Below are 18,436 nucleotides of genomic sequence, written 5' to 3' on the forward strand. Positions count from 1 at the left end.
CAGAGTCGTGGTCGTCAGCTTCCATAGTGGCGGTGATGATTGACGATGCTTGCACGGTTTGCCCAATCTTCTATTCAGAGCAATGTAAGAAAGAGCTATGCATATATGGGTGATACCTTTCTCCATTCTCCAGACAACAGACGCCTAGAGCCCTAGAACAACTTTCCATATGACCTCCCTCCTCACAACGAATACTTATCTAGATATTTTGCGGTACACAGTCACTTCACAATCGGCAGAGGTCTCCAAAGAGACCCTCACAGAGAGTATCTCTCTTTGCAGACTAGCTAGCTCATCGAAAAGTTGCTGCATACTTACAGACTTGCATCTAAACAAAGCGAACCTACAAGGAGATAACGGCGCCAGGTGAACAAGAAATAGATGCCTCTTAACTCCGCTCCCAGCGAATATTTGAGTTGTGAAAAGGCATAACTGATTAGTATTTGGAAGTAGTGTCAACGAAAGGCACCACGAATCGGTCTCTTAAGAAAACGATTAATGATTCTGCAAAACTATTGTGCGTTTTGATAGCTGCTTATTAACTGACGCTTGCGATTGGAGAGGCTAAGCTACATCACAACCTTCGAACACAAGTAGAAACATTCTCGTCGCCCAAAATGATGATTGTGACAGAATTTGTACGAGCAATACTAATCCTTCTGTCTAGGACGATATAAAGAGCTATGCATGTATTCACAACCCCTTCCTTCTCTTGAAACGCCAGCAACGCCATTCCGCCATCTCCTACACCACATCACTCAGTAGCAAACGCCAACCACCACCACTCTTGTACAACCCAGCCATCAGCTTCAGGGCCATCATCACCTCCATAGCTCAACCTCTTGGCAAGACCAGCATTCTCAGCCCAAGCCAAGAACATCTCCATCTCCCAGTCCCAAAGCTTGCCTTTGTAAGCACCCTTGCAGATTTCTTGAATCTTGAGGCCAGGACGGAAGGCCAAGAGCCAGAGGGTAGCCATGACAGTCATCTGCCAGTAGTCTTTGATGATGTTGCCGTGGATGTCAGTCCAGATGGGTAGACGTGGACCAAGTTCGCCTGGGAACTGTTTGGACAAGGGAGGCGATGGGATGGGCGCGATTGGTACACCATGGATATACGTGTCTGTGGGATGCAGTTCGAGCAAAAAGTGCAGGCGCGACTTGTCCATGTGTACAGTCTTGTAGTTACCTTCTGTGAAACCCCATTTGGTGAGACGAGGGTAAGGAGCACCCATAGTATGATTCACCTCTGGCAAAAGAGGCACAACCTTGGCACGACCGGCAGCAACCAAGTTCGTCATAGCAGTCATCTCAGCATCAGTAGCTTGGTAACTGATAGTGAATTTACCATCATTGGCGAACGCTTCATCAATAGTCTTCTTGAACGCCGCAGTCTTTTTGAGATAACGAACATCCCATTGACGCTTGAACATCGTCAAGACGGAATCGGAAACATCGTAGTTGCGCCCAGGAATCTGACGGCCCTTATTCTCCATACGAATAATCTTGGCTCCTAGCAGATGGTCGAGTGCTTGCGGAAGGAGTTGCTCGATTTGAATGAGCTTCTCGTGTGCCTTGTTGCTGTCATAGACCGGATCAGGAGTGATGACATTAGCGCGGACCCACGACAGAGCGAGCATGAGATCATCATCATCTTGCACAGGCTCGGTGGCACCAGCAAGCGGACGAGCAAAGGTCCAACTGTTCGCCAGCTCTTCTCTGCGCAGATGTGTGACGTTGGCAACCCAAAAGTCTTCTCGAGGAATGTTATACACCTCGGTAGCATGTCTGACGTCGAAGCGCTTGTCGAGGGTCTGTCGGTTCTTGGGCAGCTCCGGCAGTCCGTTCAGAGGGTTGGTCTGAGAGAGTCTTCTTTCGGCCCATTCTACAATTCCCAGCCAATCATACTTTTCTGGTTCCACAAAGTCGATGCCAGGGATCTCGCCACTTTCATAAGCCTCGAGGAACAACTTCTGGAATTCGACTTGCAACTTGTCTGCTGTACCACCAAGCTTTGGTCTAAGGAACACCCAGCGATGACGACAATAGTTGGGATCGAATTTGTAGTGGAAGACTTGATGAACAAGGCCCCAGTTGACAATTTGCTCCAGACCTCCAGTAAGAGTCTTGACAACCACGACAGCATAGATAAGGCGCTGTTCCTCCTTTTCAGACATGGAGAAGATACCAGTTCTGCTCGAACGTGGCAAGACTGCCTTGGCACCATAAGATCTGTATTCAGGTTGAGGTCTAGGTGCGGGACGAGGTCGTGCAGAGTGCAATCTAGGAAGTCTGGTGACTCCGACAGCCGCAAATCGTGGTATCTCATATCCAACATGTGGACTTTCTGTAGGCAATTCGAGCAAAGAAGCCTCCTCTCCAGCTTGCTTAAAGATGTCTGCAAGAGACCTCGGAATTTGCATCTGCTGACCAACAAAGCCATATTGTGAGTGTGAGCTGGACGTGGTGATGACAACAGGATCAGTCGAGAAAGTGCCTGATTGACGATGGAATCTTTGGTAAGGAGAAGTCATAGACAAAGCGTCAATAACGCTAAATGTGCCTGCTTGCTTCTGCTGCAACATCTGTACGAGTGAAGGTTCATGAGGAACATCGAAGCGAACCTTTGGCGCAGCAGGCACTTCTCTCGAGGGTATTGTGGGGATCAATTGAGGTTTCAACACACCAAAGTCGGCAGCTGCAACTGCATCACGGCTGTTCTGTTCAGCTTCAAGTTGATCATCTCTTCCAGTAGTTGTGAGCAAACCAAGAGCACGTCTAGGAATGATCTGCTCTTCTGGTCCCCAGCGTTGCAATTTGGCAAGTCTTCCACGACCACGCGGACCTCTGTCGACAATCGCTCTGGACGGATCGTGTTGGTAAGAGTCGAGTTGGAAGTCTGTTGTTAGAGCAGCCACAGCATTGTCGATATCTTCTTCCATCTGTGCTTGTATGTATCGTTGTTGACGCCTCTCTTCTTCTTCACGTCTATGTCTTCTGGCTGTCACACCCTTCTTCATTCTGGCTTCTGTCATGCCGAGCTGAACCTTTTGTGGACCTTGAATGCGAGTGACGACAGCAGTAGGATCATAGATGAAAGAGCTGTTGGGATTGTGAACATCTGGGATGCCCTTGCCACCTCTCAAATCGTGTTCGATACGAAGACGAAGCTCAGGGAGCACTTCAATACCCTCAGGGACATAGGTCATGGGATGGTACTCGATGATCTTTTGCTTCAGTGCCTGTGCCTCTGGACATTCTGGATCGATGTGTGGCTCCATCACTAGTGTTTTGGTAAAAATCTTTCCATCAGACGCCGAGAACGAAAAAGGTTCTCTCTTCAGTTTGCCCTCTTCGATCAGACCAGCAAGGACTCTGTCCAGTGTATGGCGATCAGGTCGACGTTGAAATTCTCTATCCCAGACAGTAACGAAAGGATAGTAAAGTTCTCTATCGCCACCGAACATGCCGCCGTTCTGATGTACAATCTCCATGAGCACTCTGTTGCGGTTGTAGCTAACAATACCACCAGAGCGACCCACGCCAACTTTCTGAGGAGCTTTGGCGCGAGAGGCAAAGCGAGCTGCCGTAGCGGCTGTCTTGAGTTCTGTTTTGGCGAATGGATTGTACGGAGCAGGTGTGCTTGGTGAACCTGTCTTCTCAGTCACCTCTTCGGTAGAAGGAGCTGGTGCATCGGGGCGTCTCGAAGCTCTTCTGAAAAACGGCTCCAGAATCTTGTGTGAGTCTGTGACATGAGTGGATTGCGCTTGCTTAGGCTCAACAGGCTCTACTTGTGAGGCTTCAGGTTCTTGTGCAGCTGATTGTGTTGGTGTCGCTGATGCAGACGTCTCCTGCTCGCCATTCTCGGCTGCATCTGCATCTTCCATTTGCACATCACTGTCCGCAGCGCCAGTTGAGGCTCGGCGCTCCTCTGTTGCAGCTTCGGATCCTTCTTCTGGCTCGTAGGGCAGACTGTCAGCTCTTTGAAGAAGCAAGTCTACTGCAGTAATGTCCTCGGGAGAGATATCGAGCGAGTCGGCAACAGATCCAGGAGTATCGAAGGACAACTGTGACACGACAGAAGACGGTGTCTCCGGGATAGACACTGCTCTCCTTGATGATGAAGGTGTGCCTGGAGGTGACTCATTCAGTTGTGAGTTGTAAGCCTCGAGTTCAGTCAAGGGCCTCCACTTGCCATCATCGGCGGCCTGTTCGACAGCAAGCTTTTTTGCGACTTTTTGTCGTAACGGCTCATAGGCTTTCCGCTTGCCCTGTCTCTGAACCTGAATTCTCCTGCCTCGCTTGATGATGATCTCTTCCTTAGGCTTTCCGAGCTCTGCAGGCATAGGAGACTCTGTTGAAACTGGAGTCGTTGAGTTCAAAGTGGTCCATTGAGGTGTCTCGGCTACCTGAGCTGACTCACTGTGTCTGGTAACAGATACGGAAGTAGTTGTGGCAGGCTGTGAAGTATCAAGGTTTGGTTCAGGCGTTGCAGCCTGTGATGAGAGGCGATCAGAGTCCTCCTCGGTGAACCAAGGAAGAGATTTCAATTTCTCAGACTTGAAAACTCCAATGAGGTATCTTGAAGGACGTCCCTTTGGTTGAACAACATCATTCTTCAACTGACCAGAGCCTGGAGGATTGATGTATATGCCAGGTTTGGCCATGTTCAAGATCTCAAGTTCGAGTTCAGCCACACGTTTGTCGAGCTCCAAGTTGGTGGGCGTGTTCTCAGTGGGAACAAGTTTGGACGATTCGGAAGTTAGCAAATCAGATTGATCGGGCATTCGTTGCACTCCTGCAGCGCCATCTTGATCGCGTTGCTGGCCGAGCTGTTCTGTCGCTCCTTCAGATGCTTGTGACATGAGCTCACCGACAGATGCAGCAGGCAGCAATTCTGAGGGCGGAGGAAGGTTTTGACCAGGAATTTCAGCATCAGCCTGCTCGACTTTAGTCGATTTGCGTTGCCTTTTCGGTTTTGACATATCGTTCTTGACATCCAGTCCAAGCTCTGTTTTGGCCTTCGAGACAGCAAGCTTGTGCGATCTGACTTTCCACTCCTTGAGCTCTGCCTCAACACGCTTTGGATTCATCTTAAACATGACCTTGTACACCTTCTTCTTAGTCGTTGATGAGCGTGCAGTAGCAGGAGTGGCTTCATCTCTGTCTTCGACTGATTCGGCTGGCTGTGCAGCTGCAGAGGGCACCTCAGCAAGAGCGGCTCTCTTTCTTGGTGTCTTTAGAGCGTTCATGCTTGACAATGGATCCACGGTCTTGAATGCCTTCTTTTCCCACAGAGGTCTTTTCGGTTTTGACTTTGATCTGACAAGAACGTTCTTGCAGGCAGCCATGTTGTGCGTACCATCGTGACCGACCATAGTAGATGGCTTGACTTTTGGAAAGCCCCACTCATCCAGATCAGGCTTTCTCTGTATCTCTGCCGGTTTGACGTCGATTGCTTCCCAATTAGCCTCACCGTTGTCTACCATCTTTTGAAAGTTATGGTAGCTTCGGAAGACATAGTGCGAGATTCTGTGTAGCTGGGAGGTGTCTCGGATAATAGCGAGATGTCGAAGATGAAGAGGTTGTGATACAGTCCAGACATCTGTGAGCCTGCCCATGATTTCATCAAGTGGGCGACGCCAGAAAGGACCAAGTCCGAAGTTGGCAAGGTCCATGGTACTCAATCCTTTTGTTCCGGCGCTTGCGATGATCTGGAAGAAAAATTGAGTGTGGTGCATGTCCGGTCGCCATTGTGGAGGTACACGCCTAGTGAGTTCGGTCATCTTTCCCAGCCCGTCCAAGGCTGCAGCATCAATTTCGACATAGTCGTCATCTTCATCAGCATCGGCTTCTGCATCGGACTCCTGATCCTCAGCAGCTTTGCCAACTTTACCGGACTTGATCGTAGACGTGAAAGCCTCCAGATCTTTTTCGACAGGCTCACGCATCAACTTGATGCACCTGACCCAGAACACGTTCTCCGGGTCGTGTTCTGTCTTTTCGGCATCGACTTTTTCGGTGGGGGCTTCAGGGTCGATCTCATAGCGATGATCAAAAGCCGGGGTGACTCCTTCGGCTTGCTTCTTCGCCTGTCTAGGGCGTGCACCTTCGAGACGAGCGCGAAGTCTCTGAACACAGCCGGCTTTTTCCAGTCTTTTGATGCATCGGTGAAGAGCTCTGGTCTCCCATCGCGATCCATGGATGCCCATCTCTTTGCGCAAGTCTTCATAGGCAATGAGGCCATCATGCTTCTTCAGAGTGGTCATGACTTCACTGAACCATTGCTCATAGTTGATCATACGACGGGTACTGCCCTCGCCTTTACCAGCCTTTGCCTTGATGGTGTAGAACGTCGAAGTAGGCTCAAGCACCAACTTCTTGAGCCGAAGCAGACTGGTCTTGATGCCGCCACCCAAGCACATTTCCTTGGTGATGTAGCCCTTAGTGGCAAGTGAATCGGTACGTTTCGGAACTGAGCGTTTGTCTTGACCTGTGATTCTGGTGACGTCTGGTTGTAGAACACCTTCACGACCGGCGGCAGCAATGACTTGAAGACAGTGAAACTCAAGTTTCGGAATGCGCTTCCAATCAACATCATGTTCAGTAAGAGCGTGCCAGATGCGTTGCTCAGTGGTGTATAGTCTCTCCTTGGCGTGGGCAGCAAAGACAGGAGCAAGTGGGTTGGAGGGGTCAATCTCAGTAGAACGTCCATATGGATCATCCGCAGCAGCTGCATTCTGAGTGACGGTAACATCAGGATGGTCGACAAGCCAAGTCCAAAGTTTTTCGAGATGTTGAGGATCCGAAGCTTGTGAATTTGCAGTCGAATTGGCACCAGGTGGTTTTAGCGAGAAGAGAAGATCTCCGTCGTCTGTGTTATCTTCATCTTTGGTGGCGTCCTCTTCTACAGCATTATTGTTGTTGAATTCGACAAAAGCTGCGCTGAGTGCTGTGATGGTCAATCCTATATCGTGTTATGTAATTAGTTCATGGCGTTGTACATTGCAAAGCGCGACATAAATTCGACTCCATGCATTACGAGCGAATAAATCATTTCCGACTCCACTAGAAAAAAGACATGCGACCACAGCAGAGCGACGCGAAGAAAAAGACGTACCGATATCACCAGTCAGAGCGACTTGGAACAGCAGATGCTCCAATAGAACATCCGAGCCAGTAGCCATGGCTGCGCATGACTTCTTGATGGAAACAACCAAAAGCGGATGATAGGAAAAAAAGATGCGCGGAAGTGGATGCGCGCGAGGAGGATCGAACCTGTGCGGGAGTGGATGTGCGAATTTCGTGTTGCAGGTCAAGAGTGTTGGGAACGTTTTGGCGTTGCGGTAGTCTGTGCGCATGGCAACACGTCACTGTGAAAGCGACCCTGGCACAAACTAGTCCATCGACGACAGCAGCAAACTTATGATGTATTTCATTGTGTGCAGTTGAGTGTTTGGAGGAATTACCTTTGATAGCTAGTCATCTATTTACTGGCCCAATTACCGAGAGATAATGACTCATTGCGGCGTGAGCATGATATACAGAATCCACTTGCATGCACCATACCGAATCTGGCACACCAGATCTGAGTATTCTTGTGCAGTCCATAGACCTATAGATAGTATCTGAACAGCTATGATAATTCAACTTAGCAATGCATTTTCATCCATCGTAACGCCGTATCGCGTAGTCTGCCGTTCTTTCTTCGTACTGGCACGAATGCCAACTCCTTCAACCAGCTCTCCATCCAGCCAAATTTGGAGCAGCAGCAGCGTGCTGTTCTCTACGCTTCTGCTCCTCTTGCTCATTGTCATCTGCCAATCTCTTTTTCGATGTCGCCTTTTTGATAGCTGTCATGGTGTGCTCCCATATCTTTGGTCCCGCATTCTTCTCACGATACCTTGCAAGGATCCCCATGTCGCCTGCTGGCCTACCGTCCCAATCCAACAAATATGCTCCTGACCCCTTTTGTCCATCCATACCAACTGCAATGTCCAAGCCACCGTTGAGTGGGATTCCAGCAGCTCCATCTTTGGCTTTGTACATTGAGCTGGTGATTTGGAACATGTGTCTTTCGCCACTTTCTCTGAAGTTCAAGATCCAAGGTGTCATGACTGAGTAGAGCACCTTAACACCGAGTCTGATGGGTCCAGTGAGTTGGTTTGTGATTCCAGACTTGACAGTACCAGGATAGGAATGACTGAAGGACGTTTGTGGGTGTCTCTTTGCGAATTCTTCCATCATGAAATCTGTCATCATCACGCAGTGGGAGAGGCATGCATGCAGCGTGTAATTCTTTCGGAGGTCCATGTCGTCCATGTCGATGTCGGCTTCTGATCCTGCTGCGAGGACAGTCAAGACGCGTGATAGCTCGTGGTTTTTTCCAGCTTCTGTAAGTTCGGGCATGAGATTCATGATGAAGCGTATTCTGGAGTAATAGTTCACGGCCATTTTATGATCCAATCCCTCTGGTGTTTCTATGTAACCACTATTAGCATTGTGCTAGATTATGTTGAAGCTTAACACTCACCATTTCGACCACTCAAGGACATGTAACCAGCAGAAAGAAACAAGATATTGATCTTCTTCTCTCTGTGTTGCAGTTCCAGACAGACATCATCGACATTCTTCAACACGCTGATGTCTTTGTTGATAAAGATGGCTTTTGATCCAGGGTTGAGGTCTTCGAGCTCCTTACAAAGGTTCTCTGCTTTCTCCTGACTCCTGTACATCATTGTCAACATACGCCTGGCCTTTGTGTAGCGATGAATCCCACCTGCCGATTATGTATGCTCGCGGTGTTGTTGTTCGCATAAACAACTCCCTGATCGTACTCTCGGCGACACCATGCGTACCTCCGACTATAGCATCAGACGCGTGTCAGCATCGGCATCTCTCTGGCAAAGCTTACAAGAGGGTTCAGAATGATCATGTAAACGCAAAACATAGAGACCATCGTGTGATTCTAGCTGTGAACAACGTAGCGAAACGGTTGGACAACGTGAAAGAGGCAGCGAAGGCAGGCAGGCAACGAAGAAAGACGCAGAACATACCAAACACAGCTACCAAATTCTCCAAATTGCTAGCCTCAAGATTCGATGTGCGAATAGACTCCAAAGAAACCATGCCTGGGTTTTCCGAAAATATCAGTGATGTGGGTGTGGTGACGTTGGCAGCTGGAGGTGTCCAGCCTGCGTGCTCGTCGACCGACATTTGTGAAAGGCAGCCGTAACGTTATTGCGGCTCTGCTGATGATGGGGGAAACGAGAGAACCTGGCGGAGGCTAATTTTCGCCTCGGAACGATGCTGCCAAGTTAAAGTTGTCGATGAGCACGATGAGGGTCCAATTAGGATGGTGACCTGTTGCTCGCGAGTCGCATGAAATGCTCTGCCCAACGTTGCGGAAATATCGGCAAATCTTTGTGATAACTGCTTCGATAATCGATATGCTGTGTTCTGTTCATCAAAAACAAAGGAAGATCGCGAAGACTAAGCAAGCACCCAAGGATACTGGCGTGCATGCACAAAGCTCATAACATGGAACGATCCGATCGTCGTTCATATCCCCTAGAAATGTGATTCCAAGTGACGGCGGAAGTGGACAATGGCTCCGAGCTTGACTATTGAATGACGAAATGGCTTCTACATATGAATCAAGGCGCTGCATTCATTGCTTCTAAAATACCAACTGTATGAGTTTCACTTCGCGACAACAATCGAATGGTCTCACAGCAATTGAAGATACTAACATCAAACAATTGCGGTCTTAGCTACTCGATAGCTGGAATTAAGCTGCTGTGCGGGTATTCAGAGGGTCAACCAAAGTGACGGCACACGAGGAGGCACGAGCAAAACAAAAGCAAGGCAGAGGCGGAGCTGTCTCCACCTTGGTGGGACAAATTATTCACCATATCGAGCAGAAGTCTGGAAAATACGCAGGTGGTCTTGGCGGCTTTTCTCACCAAATGCGTTTTCCAAGATGGTGCAATGCAGAATCTCGTCGAGAGAATAGAAAATTCAGAGCTATCGAAGCTGAGCCCAGTCTTCGTATTCAATCTTCTCGGTGCGCAATCCGAGAGATGATATCCATGCTGCATCATGGCTTGTTGACCTTTGGCTTTTTGCGAATCATGTTAGCACCCAGGACATTGACCGCTGGTGCTTCTGCAGGGGCCGGTGCTTGGGCCCCATCATCAGCGTTCTTTCTCTTCTTGCGAACCAACATGCTAGACAAATCGTTGACTTGACCAGGTACTGATGGTAGCGCTCCTTCAGCGATAGACTTCTTTTCTGCGATTTCATGCGCGCCGACTACTTCTTTACCCCAGTCTGAAGTAGGAGTTGTGATTGCGGTGACTTCGCCGAGCCATTTCCGCGTACTACTCGTCGCAGCACCAATGTCCTGGAAGTCGAGCCGTAATAGCAAATCATGCACTCTGGTGTAAGATGCATGATCTAACAAGATCTGACCACGGCCCCTCTCTGGCCACTCCTTACTAGCTGCCTTGAACGACTTCGACGACAAATTCGAAGAAGTCGATTTGATCTTGGGTTGTCGAGGTATGATTGGACCTGTCAGTTTCTTCCTCCTCGCACTCTTTCGCGGACTCGACTTTTTGACCTCAGCAGCTTGGCCTAGGCTCTCCTGGCTTGAGAAGATCTGGTCTGCTCCAAGCAAATCGTCTGCATTGAACGAAGTCGCTGGAGTGAGATTTGTGACAGAGTCTTCTAACGACTGGATGGTGGGCTGTGTCGGTGTGAAGACTAGCCAGATAAAACCGACCATGCGTCCAGAAGAACACTCTTGTCTAAAAGCCATTGTATCCCAAAACTGATCCAAAGTCCTTATGCTCTTCCACATGCCGTTGCCTTTCTTAGATGGCGAAAACCAGGATTGGGAAGGTTGCGAATCGGGTATTTCGGCGTCGAGTTCGTCGAGGTAGCGTGCTTTGGGGTCGTCAGGAAAGTGTGGTACGAGACAGCGGGGCGGTGCGGAGGGGTAAGGGGCGATGTCGAGAAGCGGATGGCCGTGTCGCCATTTGCGATTGTCGGGTGGATCGGAGCGGTACGAAGGAGGGAAGAATTGAGTGGTCTCGTATGAATCGAAGCCGGGTACAATGACATGGGCGCGAGTGGTGTAAGCTTGATCGGCAGTGTCATGTCTCAGGACAGGATCGAGGGTCTTGCACCACCACTTGACAAGTTGGCGGTCATCCAAGACATGCTTTGCGCCGTGATCAACACTGCCAGGAAAGAGGTACTGATCTTGGGCTCTGGCGAAGAGCGAAACGACAAGCGGTATGCCGGGTCTTTGTCTGGACTCAGCGAGCCATGTTATAAAAGTCGAAGTAAGTGGACGGATAGGCGACAGGGATGATTTTGTAGGCGACGAGGATAGATAACCAGTCGAGTCGGCCTTGGAGACGAATAGCGTCGTCAGGGAAGAAGTTGTGTAGACGAGGACTTCAATGGCGAAGGCGAAGACATGGCCGGATTGGGTCTGCGAGTTGGTTGAGGAGGAAGGAGAAGCGACAGCGAGAGTGAGAAAGTGCGATTCGCATTTGGTGCGCTGAGGCCTCGTAGCCGGGGCAGCAGCGAACAGAGCGTCTGACTTGGTCGGCCGCGTCGAGAGATGGTGGATTTTGTACCTGGACCCAGCACCCAGCACCTTCTCCAATCGCGAATACAACTCTGTTCTGCTCTGTGCCGACTGGTCTTCTTCCATCTTGCTAGAAATGCTTGCTCAATCTATCTGACTGGCAGCGAAACAAACGGATGCTAACGAGTAAACATTGCTGCTGCTTCCAGACTCCGCCAAACTGCCGATGTTTAACCGCGTCATTGAGAGTCTCAAGAAAGATTCACGATCAAGACTCCCGCCAGCGACCAGGTGACGGGGAGAAGCTGCAACAACCAAGGACCAGAGGAGGACGAGAGAACGCAAGCCAAATCGCCGTGCCCACATACCACACCACCATGAGCGCATCCGCACTATCACCACCCGCCCTTGTCGGCGCCGCCTTCAGGACTTCCATGACCCGTCCTCAACTTTCTCGTTGCGCCAGCCGCCTCACACAGCACACATCTACCAACAGCTATGCCACCTCTTCCGAATCACACACTCCTCGCTGGGCTGCCACCCCCTCACGCATGGCCATGCCTGTCCGCGCAAGACCCGGCCCTCGCCAACGCCAATCTCCTCCCTTCACCGTAAACTCAGACCCTTCTCTCCTCGACGAGGCATACACCTCTTTCCTCGGCAAGAATGGCGACTCTGTACTTCCTGAAGAGATCAAATGGCTAGCCGTCACACACAAGTCTTTCGACCACGCAAGAAGAGGTTTTAACGACAAGCTTGCCTTTCTCGGAAAGAGATTGTGCGATGTCCAGTGTTCGCTGGCTCTGATTGAACAGCCCTCTCAGATTCCCACTTACACAAAACCCGACCCAGAGGCGACAGGCAAATACAAGCAGTACAGACATCCCGCCATGAGGGGCGTGGACAATGTTTCGGAATTTGCAAAGAACAAGACGTTGGATAAACAAAGATTGGCTTCTTTGGCGCGGCAATACGGTCTGGACGCTGTTGTGAGATGGAAGCCGAGAAACGTGAGTCTGACAGAAGAAACCGCTGTGCATGATCAAAGACTAACATTCTCTATAGGTCGACAACCTCTCATCATCTGGTGTCGATGTCGTTCTTGCTCACACTCTCTACTCGATCGTTGGTGCCGTGGCCATGGAGAAGGGAGGAGACTTTGCAAACAAGATTGTGAGGGAGAGGATATTGAACCCTCTTGGCCTCAAGTGATTTTTTGACGACTGAAAAAGCGAAACCTTTCTATTGCATATACCTGTACAATTTTGTATAACAGCCAAAACACAACTTTTTCCATACAATTGCTTTTTGCTTCGTGGATACACGGCTTGGGATGGCGTTGTTAGACAACTTGAAAGGAAGAGTTCATCTGCTGCCACCGCGAGAAAATCATCGTTCATTCAAGGAATGAGGACGAGACACATAAACTTGGATCTTCTTCAACTTTGTACAACACAGCCATTCGATGAGCCAAATACTTTGTTCTCCAGTTTACATGTACAAAATGCCCCATGCCTTGCAAAACACCCTTTATATTCCTACACTGTCTTTCTTCTTTCCCTCCTAACGTCTCCTCGTCAAGCCTCTCCTCTCAGCATTCCTAGCCTTCCTCGCCGCCGCCTTTCTCCAAGCCAAAAATCTGTTTCCGGGCTTGAATGGCGTAACTCTGATTCCAGCTCTCTCAGCAGCCCTTCCAATCTCCCAATTGGCAGCGCGGTACTGGTATCCAGGTCTAAGTGTCGGTGTTGCTCTAACAACCTCGCCAGTAATCTTGTCCTTGACAACAACTTTGCCTCTGTTTTCTTTGGGAGCCTCGCGGATCGTGGAGGGGTGTCCTGCGCCCATACCTGCATTTCCACCCAATCCTGTTTCTGCGCCTGTGACTAGGTCGCCTTGCAGTTGTGCTTCCAAGTGGGGAGTTTCCATCTGGTAGGCCAACATGCCTAGACGTCGTCTACGCACTGCATGAGGTGGTTGTGGCAGCACTTGACTGCGCTCGAATACCACACCGATGTATTGGCGTTTTGGGTGCTTCAGGGGGTCTTTGTAGTATTTTACGTAGCCCGGTTGGGTGGCGTAGATGGTATGGTCGCGGCCCATGGCGCAGTTGTCGCCTGGGAACCATTTGGTGCCGCGTTGGCGGAAGATGATGTTGCCCGGGATCACATATTGTTCTGTAGCGAAAAGATTGTCAGTCTCTTTGTACTTCCTTCTTCTGCAAGTTTTGGTGACTGAATCTGCGTATGCGACTGGGAAGGTGTAGAGGCTCAGAGGGAAAAAAAGTCGTGCATGCGCATGTGCTCTCATGACAGACATGCTTCTCAGCAGACAAGGGCTCAAGTCCACATACCTCCACTCTTCTTAGCACCCAATCTCTTTCCTGGACCGTCCTTTGCAGAGTTGGCGGCTCCCTGAGCCTTGTGCGAGGCATGGCGCACAGCGATGCTGGTAATGCTGGTGGTTGCTGATGACGACAGGCGCAAAGCGGACAGAGCAGTTTCGAGGGTAGAAATGGCTGGCGATGAGCCTGTGGGCAGTGCCCGTATCCTTGGGAGCAACATGGTCGAGCGATGTGTGTGGTTGCGCTGCTTTGCTGTCGACTGCTGCTCCTGCGGCCCTTCAACTTCTCGACTTTCTGCCGCCTCCGCAATTCATGGAATGTTTGGCACGATGTTGGCAACGAAATCAGCACTCGCGCTACTCTTCTCGTTCAAACAAAGCTGTCTCTATTTCATTCCTGTGAGTGACACAAAGAGCTCGATTCTGATTTCATGCGACTAGGTATGTTGTCTATCTTTCAGTGCCCCAATTTGCATCTGACTCTCGCCTCTGATCCAACGCCGCACTCCGTCCATCCACTGCCTGCTCCGCCATGTGTGCCGTCAATGAACTCGTGACTGCTGGCACTGGTCTTGCTATAATCCCTTCCATGTCAAGTATAGTCTGTTCGCTCCAGCTCCTAGTCCTCTCCCTCTTCATATCCGAGTTCACGTAGCTCTGCCGTGTATCAACAAGTGTCAGCTCGTCAGAGTCTTCAAGCTCTTCCTGTATCTTTTCCAGCCTGTCTGTACTCGACATGGTTCTCGGTACAACTAGCTCTTCCTCTTCGACTCTTCCTTTCTCTGGATCGGGTTCGGTGGTTTCAGCCGTGTGTACCGTGTTCAGTGTTAAGCTCCACCGAGGTGGCTGACGTTCTTTGGTCCTTTGAGGGAAGAGGTAGGCCATGAGCGGCTTCAGGGCAAGTAATGAGGCGCATATTATGCCAACGTTGGCTTCGACCATTGACCAAGTCACTGCTTCTGCAGACGATGCTGTAAAATCGTGTCGAACGTATGCATTGTGCACCAGAACAAGTCTGACCACCGATACTGCACACGTACTGTGCTTCATGTCAGCTCATCAAGTATTTGGCCATGAGGAGAGAGTGAAGCTCTTACAAGAAGCCCAGCAGAAAAACGCCTACCAATCCAATCTTTTGCTTCTTAGGCAATTTCAAGCGTGAAATGACTGGCATTGGTAACGCCAGCACTGCAAAATCAAGCACAATATTCACAGCCGTGACACTCACCCAATACGTCCTCGTGCTCAGACACTTGCCAGGTGTCATTGGTCGCCACACCTTTTTGACTGGATCACAGATGAAGATGGAAGCAAAGACTCCCCATAGCACAGAAGGTACGAGAGCGGCAAAGAGGAGCCATGTGAGCCGTCGCATTGTACGAGTTGGAAAGATGCGCAAGTATTGAGTCAGAATCGAAGATTTTGTGACGTGAATAAGGACGACATAGAGGACGTTCCAGCTGAGGTAGAGTTTGGCTGTCGTTGAATGCAGATCGAGAGGGTTGGACCAGACGTAGCTGCCGAATCCTGATACGACCATGGCCACGGTAAGACCAAGGACGACCCAGGAAAGGAACTGTACATTTGTAAGCCCAGTTCTGTCATGAGCGAAGAAGGGGTGAACGATGGTGGATGAGATGTGGTTCGATGAGGAAATGAAGCCTGGTCGACGAAAGATGGGTTGGAAAAGATGAGTTGAGGCAAGTGCATGCACAGCTCACACCTTCCACGGCAAGAAACAAGGATACTCACAAGCGACACCATGATGACAAAATCATCAAAGCCTACAGCCTTGACAAATTTGCATCGTACGACGAGTCTCAGAATCACTACGGCCGTTGCCAGTGTGGTTGTGATAATGGTAGGTGTGAGAGCATCCCAACGTAGGTTCGGCTTGTGGTGCAATGGCTCTGTCGCCGCCATATTCGTCGTCATGTCAAGTCAAGTATTGATAAGAAAACATCAGCGTAGTCGGGAGAGTCAATTAGGAGACGAAGAGTGACAAAGAATGGATAGGTGATGTTGTGATAAGAAGAAAAGTCTTAGGATTATATTGTATAGAAGGAGCCACGCAAGAGCTCTTTCCAAATTCAGCCACTATCAGAATCGCACAAACACCGACATTCTTCCAACAACAGTTCAACCTTTTTCCCTCTTTGGCGATGTCTTGCTGTTTGCTGTGTGACCTTTGTGTACCCCTCCTCAACTGAGCATGTGGTCCACCATGCCATGTGACTCTGTCGCTAACAAGTCGAGTCAAATCTACCATCGTCCAAAGTCAAATCTTGGACAACGAATCAAGCTCGATGACACGAACTTTGACTGTAGACACCTGGGGTACAAGCTTTAGACTGTGTCGAAGGTGGGGAAGGACATGAGTTGAGATTCGGCGAGGACGATGTCCACTACTCTCGGTCATCTGAAGGACGAGAAGACCTTGATAGCTGCGCCAACGACTAGAATGGAGCCTGCATTCTGAGGTGATGGCCACATAGAGCTTTCGTATGTGTGATACCCTCGTGCCCGTGGACTGGCGTGCATACAGTAGCAGGAGGTATATGACCATAGCCAAGCTCAGGGATGGATGATACATCTTCCTCGGCATGCATGAGGGAGTATGTTGTTGTCATGTAACAACAGGGATTCTTGCCCTAGGAATGCGGCACGATACGCGATCGGCAGTCGACAGGCGCTGATGTCGAGTTTGGCGTGCGAAGACCAAAAGGACAGCACACTTGGCGTTTGATGTTTGCCATGTGAATCTTGTAGATGGTCTCGGGATTTTGCTTTGTGCTTGTGGAATGTCGTGACCATTGATTGCTGACGGGATGTTCTGGCATTCGAATTGCTTCAAAGCATACGCAAACCAATCAATCAGTTGCGAGAAAAGAGTGCCATCTTTGCTTGGAGGTATGCTTGAACAGCAGCATCGTTGGTATCCCTCGATCTGCCAGAGCTAACAGTACGAGTTGGGATTGATTGTGTCCAGGCTTCAATGGCAGACGGATTGTATCCGCCTTTGGGGTAAGCTGGCATGGCATTGGCGGTTGGGGGAGAAGAGCTCAAGTTCTGTCGAGAAAGGCTGTTTGATGATTTGGTGACTGACGACATATCGACAATATCGAGAAAGCGGCAAGCTCAAGAAAGCGACAAGCAGCAGAGGAATATTGCAATGATGGGAGGGACTGGGTATATATTATACACGTTTGAACCACCGGGTAAATCGAGAATGGAATTAATAGAACAAACTTCTGACAATTCAAGATGATGAAAGGATAGCAAGCTTCTTGATATCAGCACGCCGTAAGAGCCGGGGCAAGCTCATGTATTTGTGTATGCCCCGAAGTCTTGACTGATGTAGGTTTCGGCAGCCAACGGTCTGATTGTCGGACGAACTTGATATGGCACGCACTTTCCGAAGGGATTGCCTAAACCTGCCATGACACCGCGTGCAGCAAGAAGAGCCGTGGTCTGATTGCAAATATATGGTTCATGCGACCATTGATCCATGAGCAGAGCCCGATTGATTGGTTAGGCCGCGATAGTCGAGCGAAGGAAGACAAGTAGGCCGTTATGCCCGTGTGTTTCGAGGGTAAGCTTCTTGGTTCCGCCGTTCGGCAACGCCTGATCAGACCAGGAAAGACCCATCTGACAAATGCTTTGCATGAACAAGCAAATCGAAATGTAAGTGTCGCGTTATCTCTAGCATGCGACTTCACAAGAGCGCTGCAACCGAGCTGGTCTTGCTACAAGCGAGGTGAAATAGCGTCCTGGAGCATTAAAGTAATCTAGCTGGTTTCAGACTTGAGCACGATCTCGACTAGAAGTCGAAGCACACGAGATCAGGGTCTCAAACCCCACGCGATGATGGAAGCACTTGCGTGTAGCAGGCAGATGAATTGTTGCGCAACAAACTGCAATCCTACCAATCCATCTTGTTTGGTGGCTAGCTGCGAGCCTGCAACACACGATCAGCCTGACAAATACCCTGCTTCAAAACACGACATATTTCTTGTAGAAGGATCAATCGTGCAGATCCCTCACCGTCAACAGTTCATCCGCCATTACCCTGACTCTCAACTCTTTCTTCTAAGGTAAGTGATAGCGACAGAGGCTGTTCATGGCGGTGTCGAAGGCGCGAAGAAGGAAATCCCAATCGTTTGCACATGGTGTCGGGAGTGGGCCGCCTTCGTCGACGAACTTGATGACTGGAGTCGTAGATTCCAAATCCCCAAACATGGCATCTTGGCAGTCCAAGTCTAAACTTGCCCATCCTGGTGACCAAGCCTTCCAGGTATTCTTTGGCTTCTGTGTTATGGCGCACGTTCTTCTTTGCGATGAGCCTAGATTCCACGAGGTTATGCTTAAACAGTGTGGTCCGACGGAATACAACTCTCCGAATATAACACAAATGTCGTGTCTTTGTCAAAGAGTAGTTGTGCAAATTCCCATCGCTGTTGAAAGTTGAAAGAAGCTTTGCTGCGTTTGCCGACGC

The 18,436-nt window shown here is 49.7% G+C and overlaps 6 protein-coding genes across 6 annotated transcripts; 1 reads left to right on the plus strand and 5 right to left on the minus strand.

Annotated features, from left to right (window-relative positions):
- Positions 1-754: 754 nt before the first annotated feature.
- On the minus strand, positions 755-7,186 carry M437DRAFT_67542 (uncharacterized protein; the record flags this gene model as incomplete). Its single annotated transcript, XM_041024959.1, has 2 exons — positions 755-6,966; positions 7,120-7,186. 2 exons carry the CDS (start codon positions 7,184-7,186, stop codon positions 755-757), a joined length of 6,279 nt encoding a protein of 2,092 aa, XP_040878188.1.
- A 547-nt stretch (positions 7,187-7,733) lies between these two features.
- Positions 7,734-9,128, minus strand: M437DRAFT_52470 (uncharacterized protein; the record flags this gene model as incomplete). The annotated part of the gene is made up of 4 exons (XM_041022362.1): positions 7,734-8,479; positions 8,533-8,726; positions 8,779-8,863; positions 9,056-9,128. 4 exons carry the CDS (start codon positions 9,126-9,128, stop codon positions 7,734-7,736), a joined length of 1,098 nt encoding a protein of 365 aa, XP_040878189.1.
- A 970-nt stretch (positions 9,129-10,098) lies between these two features.
- On the minus strand, positions 10,099-11,727 carry M437DRAFT_52748 (uncharacterized protein; the record flags this gene model as incomplete). The annotated part of the gene is made up of 1 exon (XM_041022406.1): positions 10,099-11,727. One exon carries the CDS (start codon positions 11,725-11,727, stop codon positions 10,099-10,101), a length of 1,629 nt encoding a protein of 542 aa, XP_040878190.1.
- A 251-nt stretch (positions 11,728-11,978) lies between these two features.
- M437DRAFT_52447 (RNase III domain protein) lies at positions 11,979-12,813 on the plus strand (the record flags this gene model as incomplete). Its single annotated transcript, XM_041022356.1, has 2 exons — positions 11,979-12,611; positions 12,667-12,813. 2 exons carry the CDS (start codon positions 11,979-11,981, stop codon positions 12,811-12,813), a joined length of 780 nt encoding a protein of 259 aa, XP_040878191.1.
- Positions 12,814-13,164: 351 nt separating this feature from the next.
- M437DRAFT_52608 (ribosomal protein L27) lies at positions 13,165-14,162 on the minus strand (the record flags this gene model as incomplete). Its single annotated transcript, XM_041022390.1, has 3 exons — positions 13,165-13,394; positions 13,461-13,775; positions 13,952-14,162. 3 exons carry the CDS (start codon positions 14,160-14,162, stop codon positions 13,165-13,167), a joined length of 756 nt encoding a protein of 251 aa, XP_040878192.1.
- Positions 14,163-14,808: 646 nt separating this feature from the next.
- M437DRAFT_17417 (uncharacterized protein) lies at positions 14,809-15,822 on the minus strand (the record flags this gene model as incomplete). The annotated part of the gene is made up of 3 exons (XM_041018907.1): positions 14,809-14,980; positions 15,039-15,517; positions 15,694-15,822. Coding segments are annotated over 3 exons (780 nt in total), but the record flags the coding sequence as incomplete, so codon positions are not given.
- Positions 15,823-18,436: the final 2,614 nt, after the last annotated feature.

This window comes from Aureobasidium melanogenum (genome assembly GCF_000721775.1).
Source record: "Aureobasidium melanogenum CBS 110374 unplaced genomic scaffold scaffold_16, whole genome shotgun sequence".
Classification (NCBI taxonomy): Eukaryota; Fungi; Ascomycota; class Dothideomycetes; order Dothideales; family Saccotheciaceae; genus Aureobasidium; species Aureobasidium melanogenum.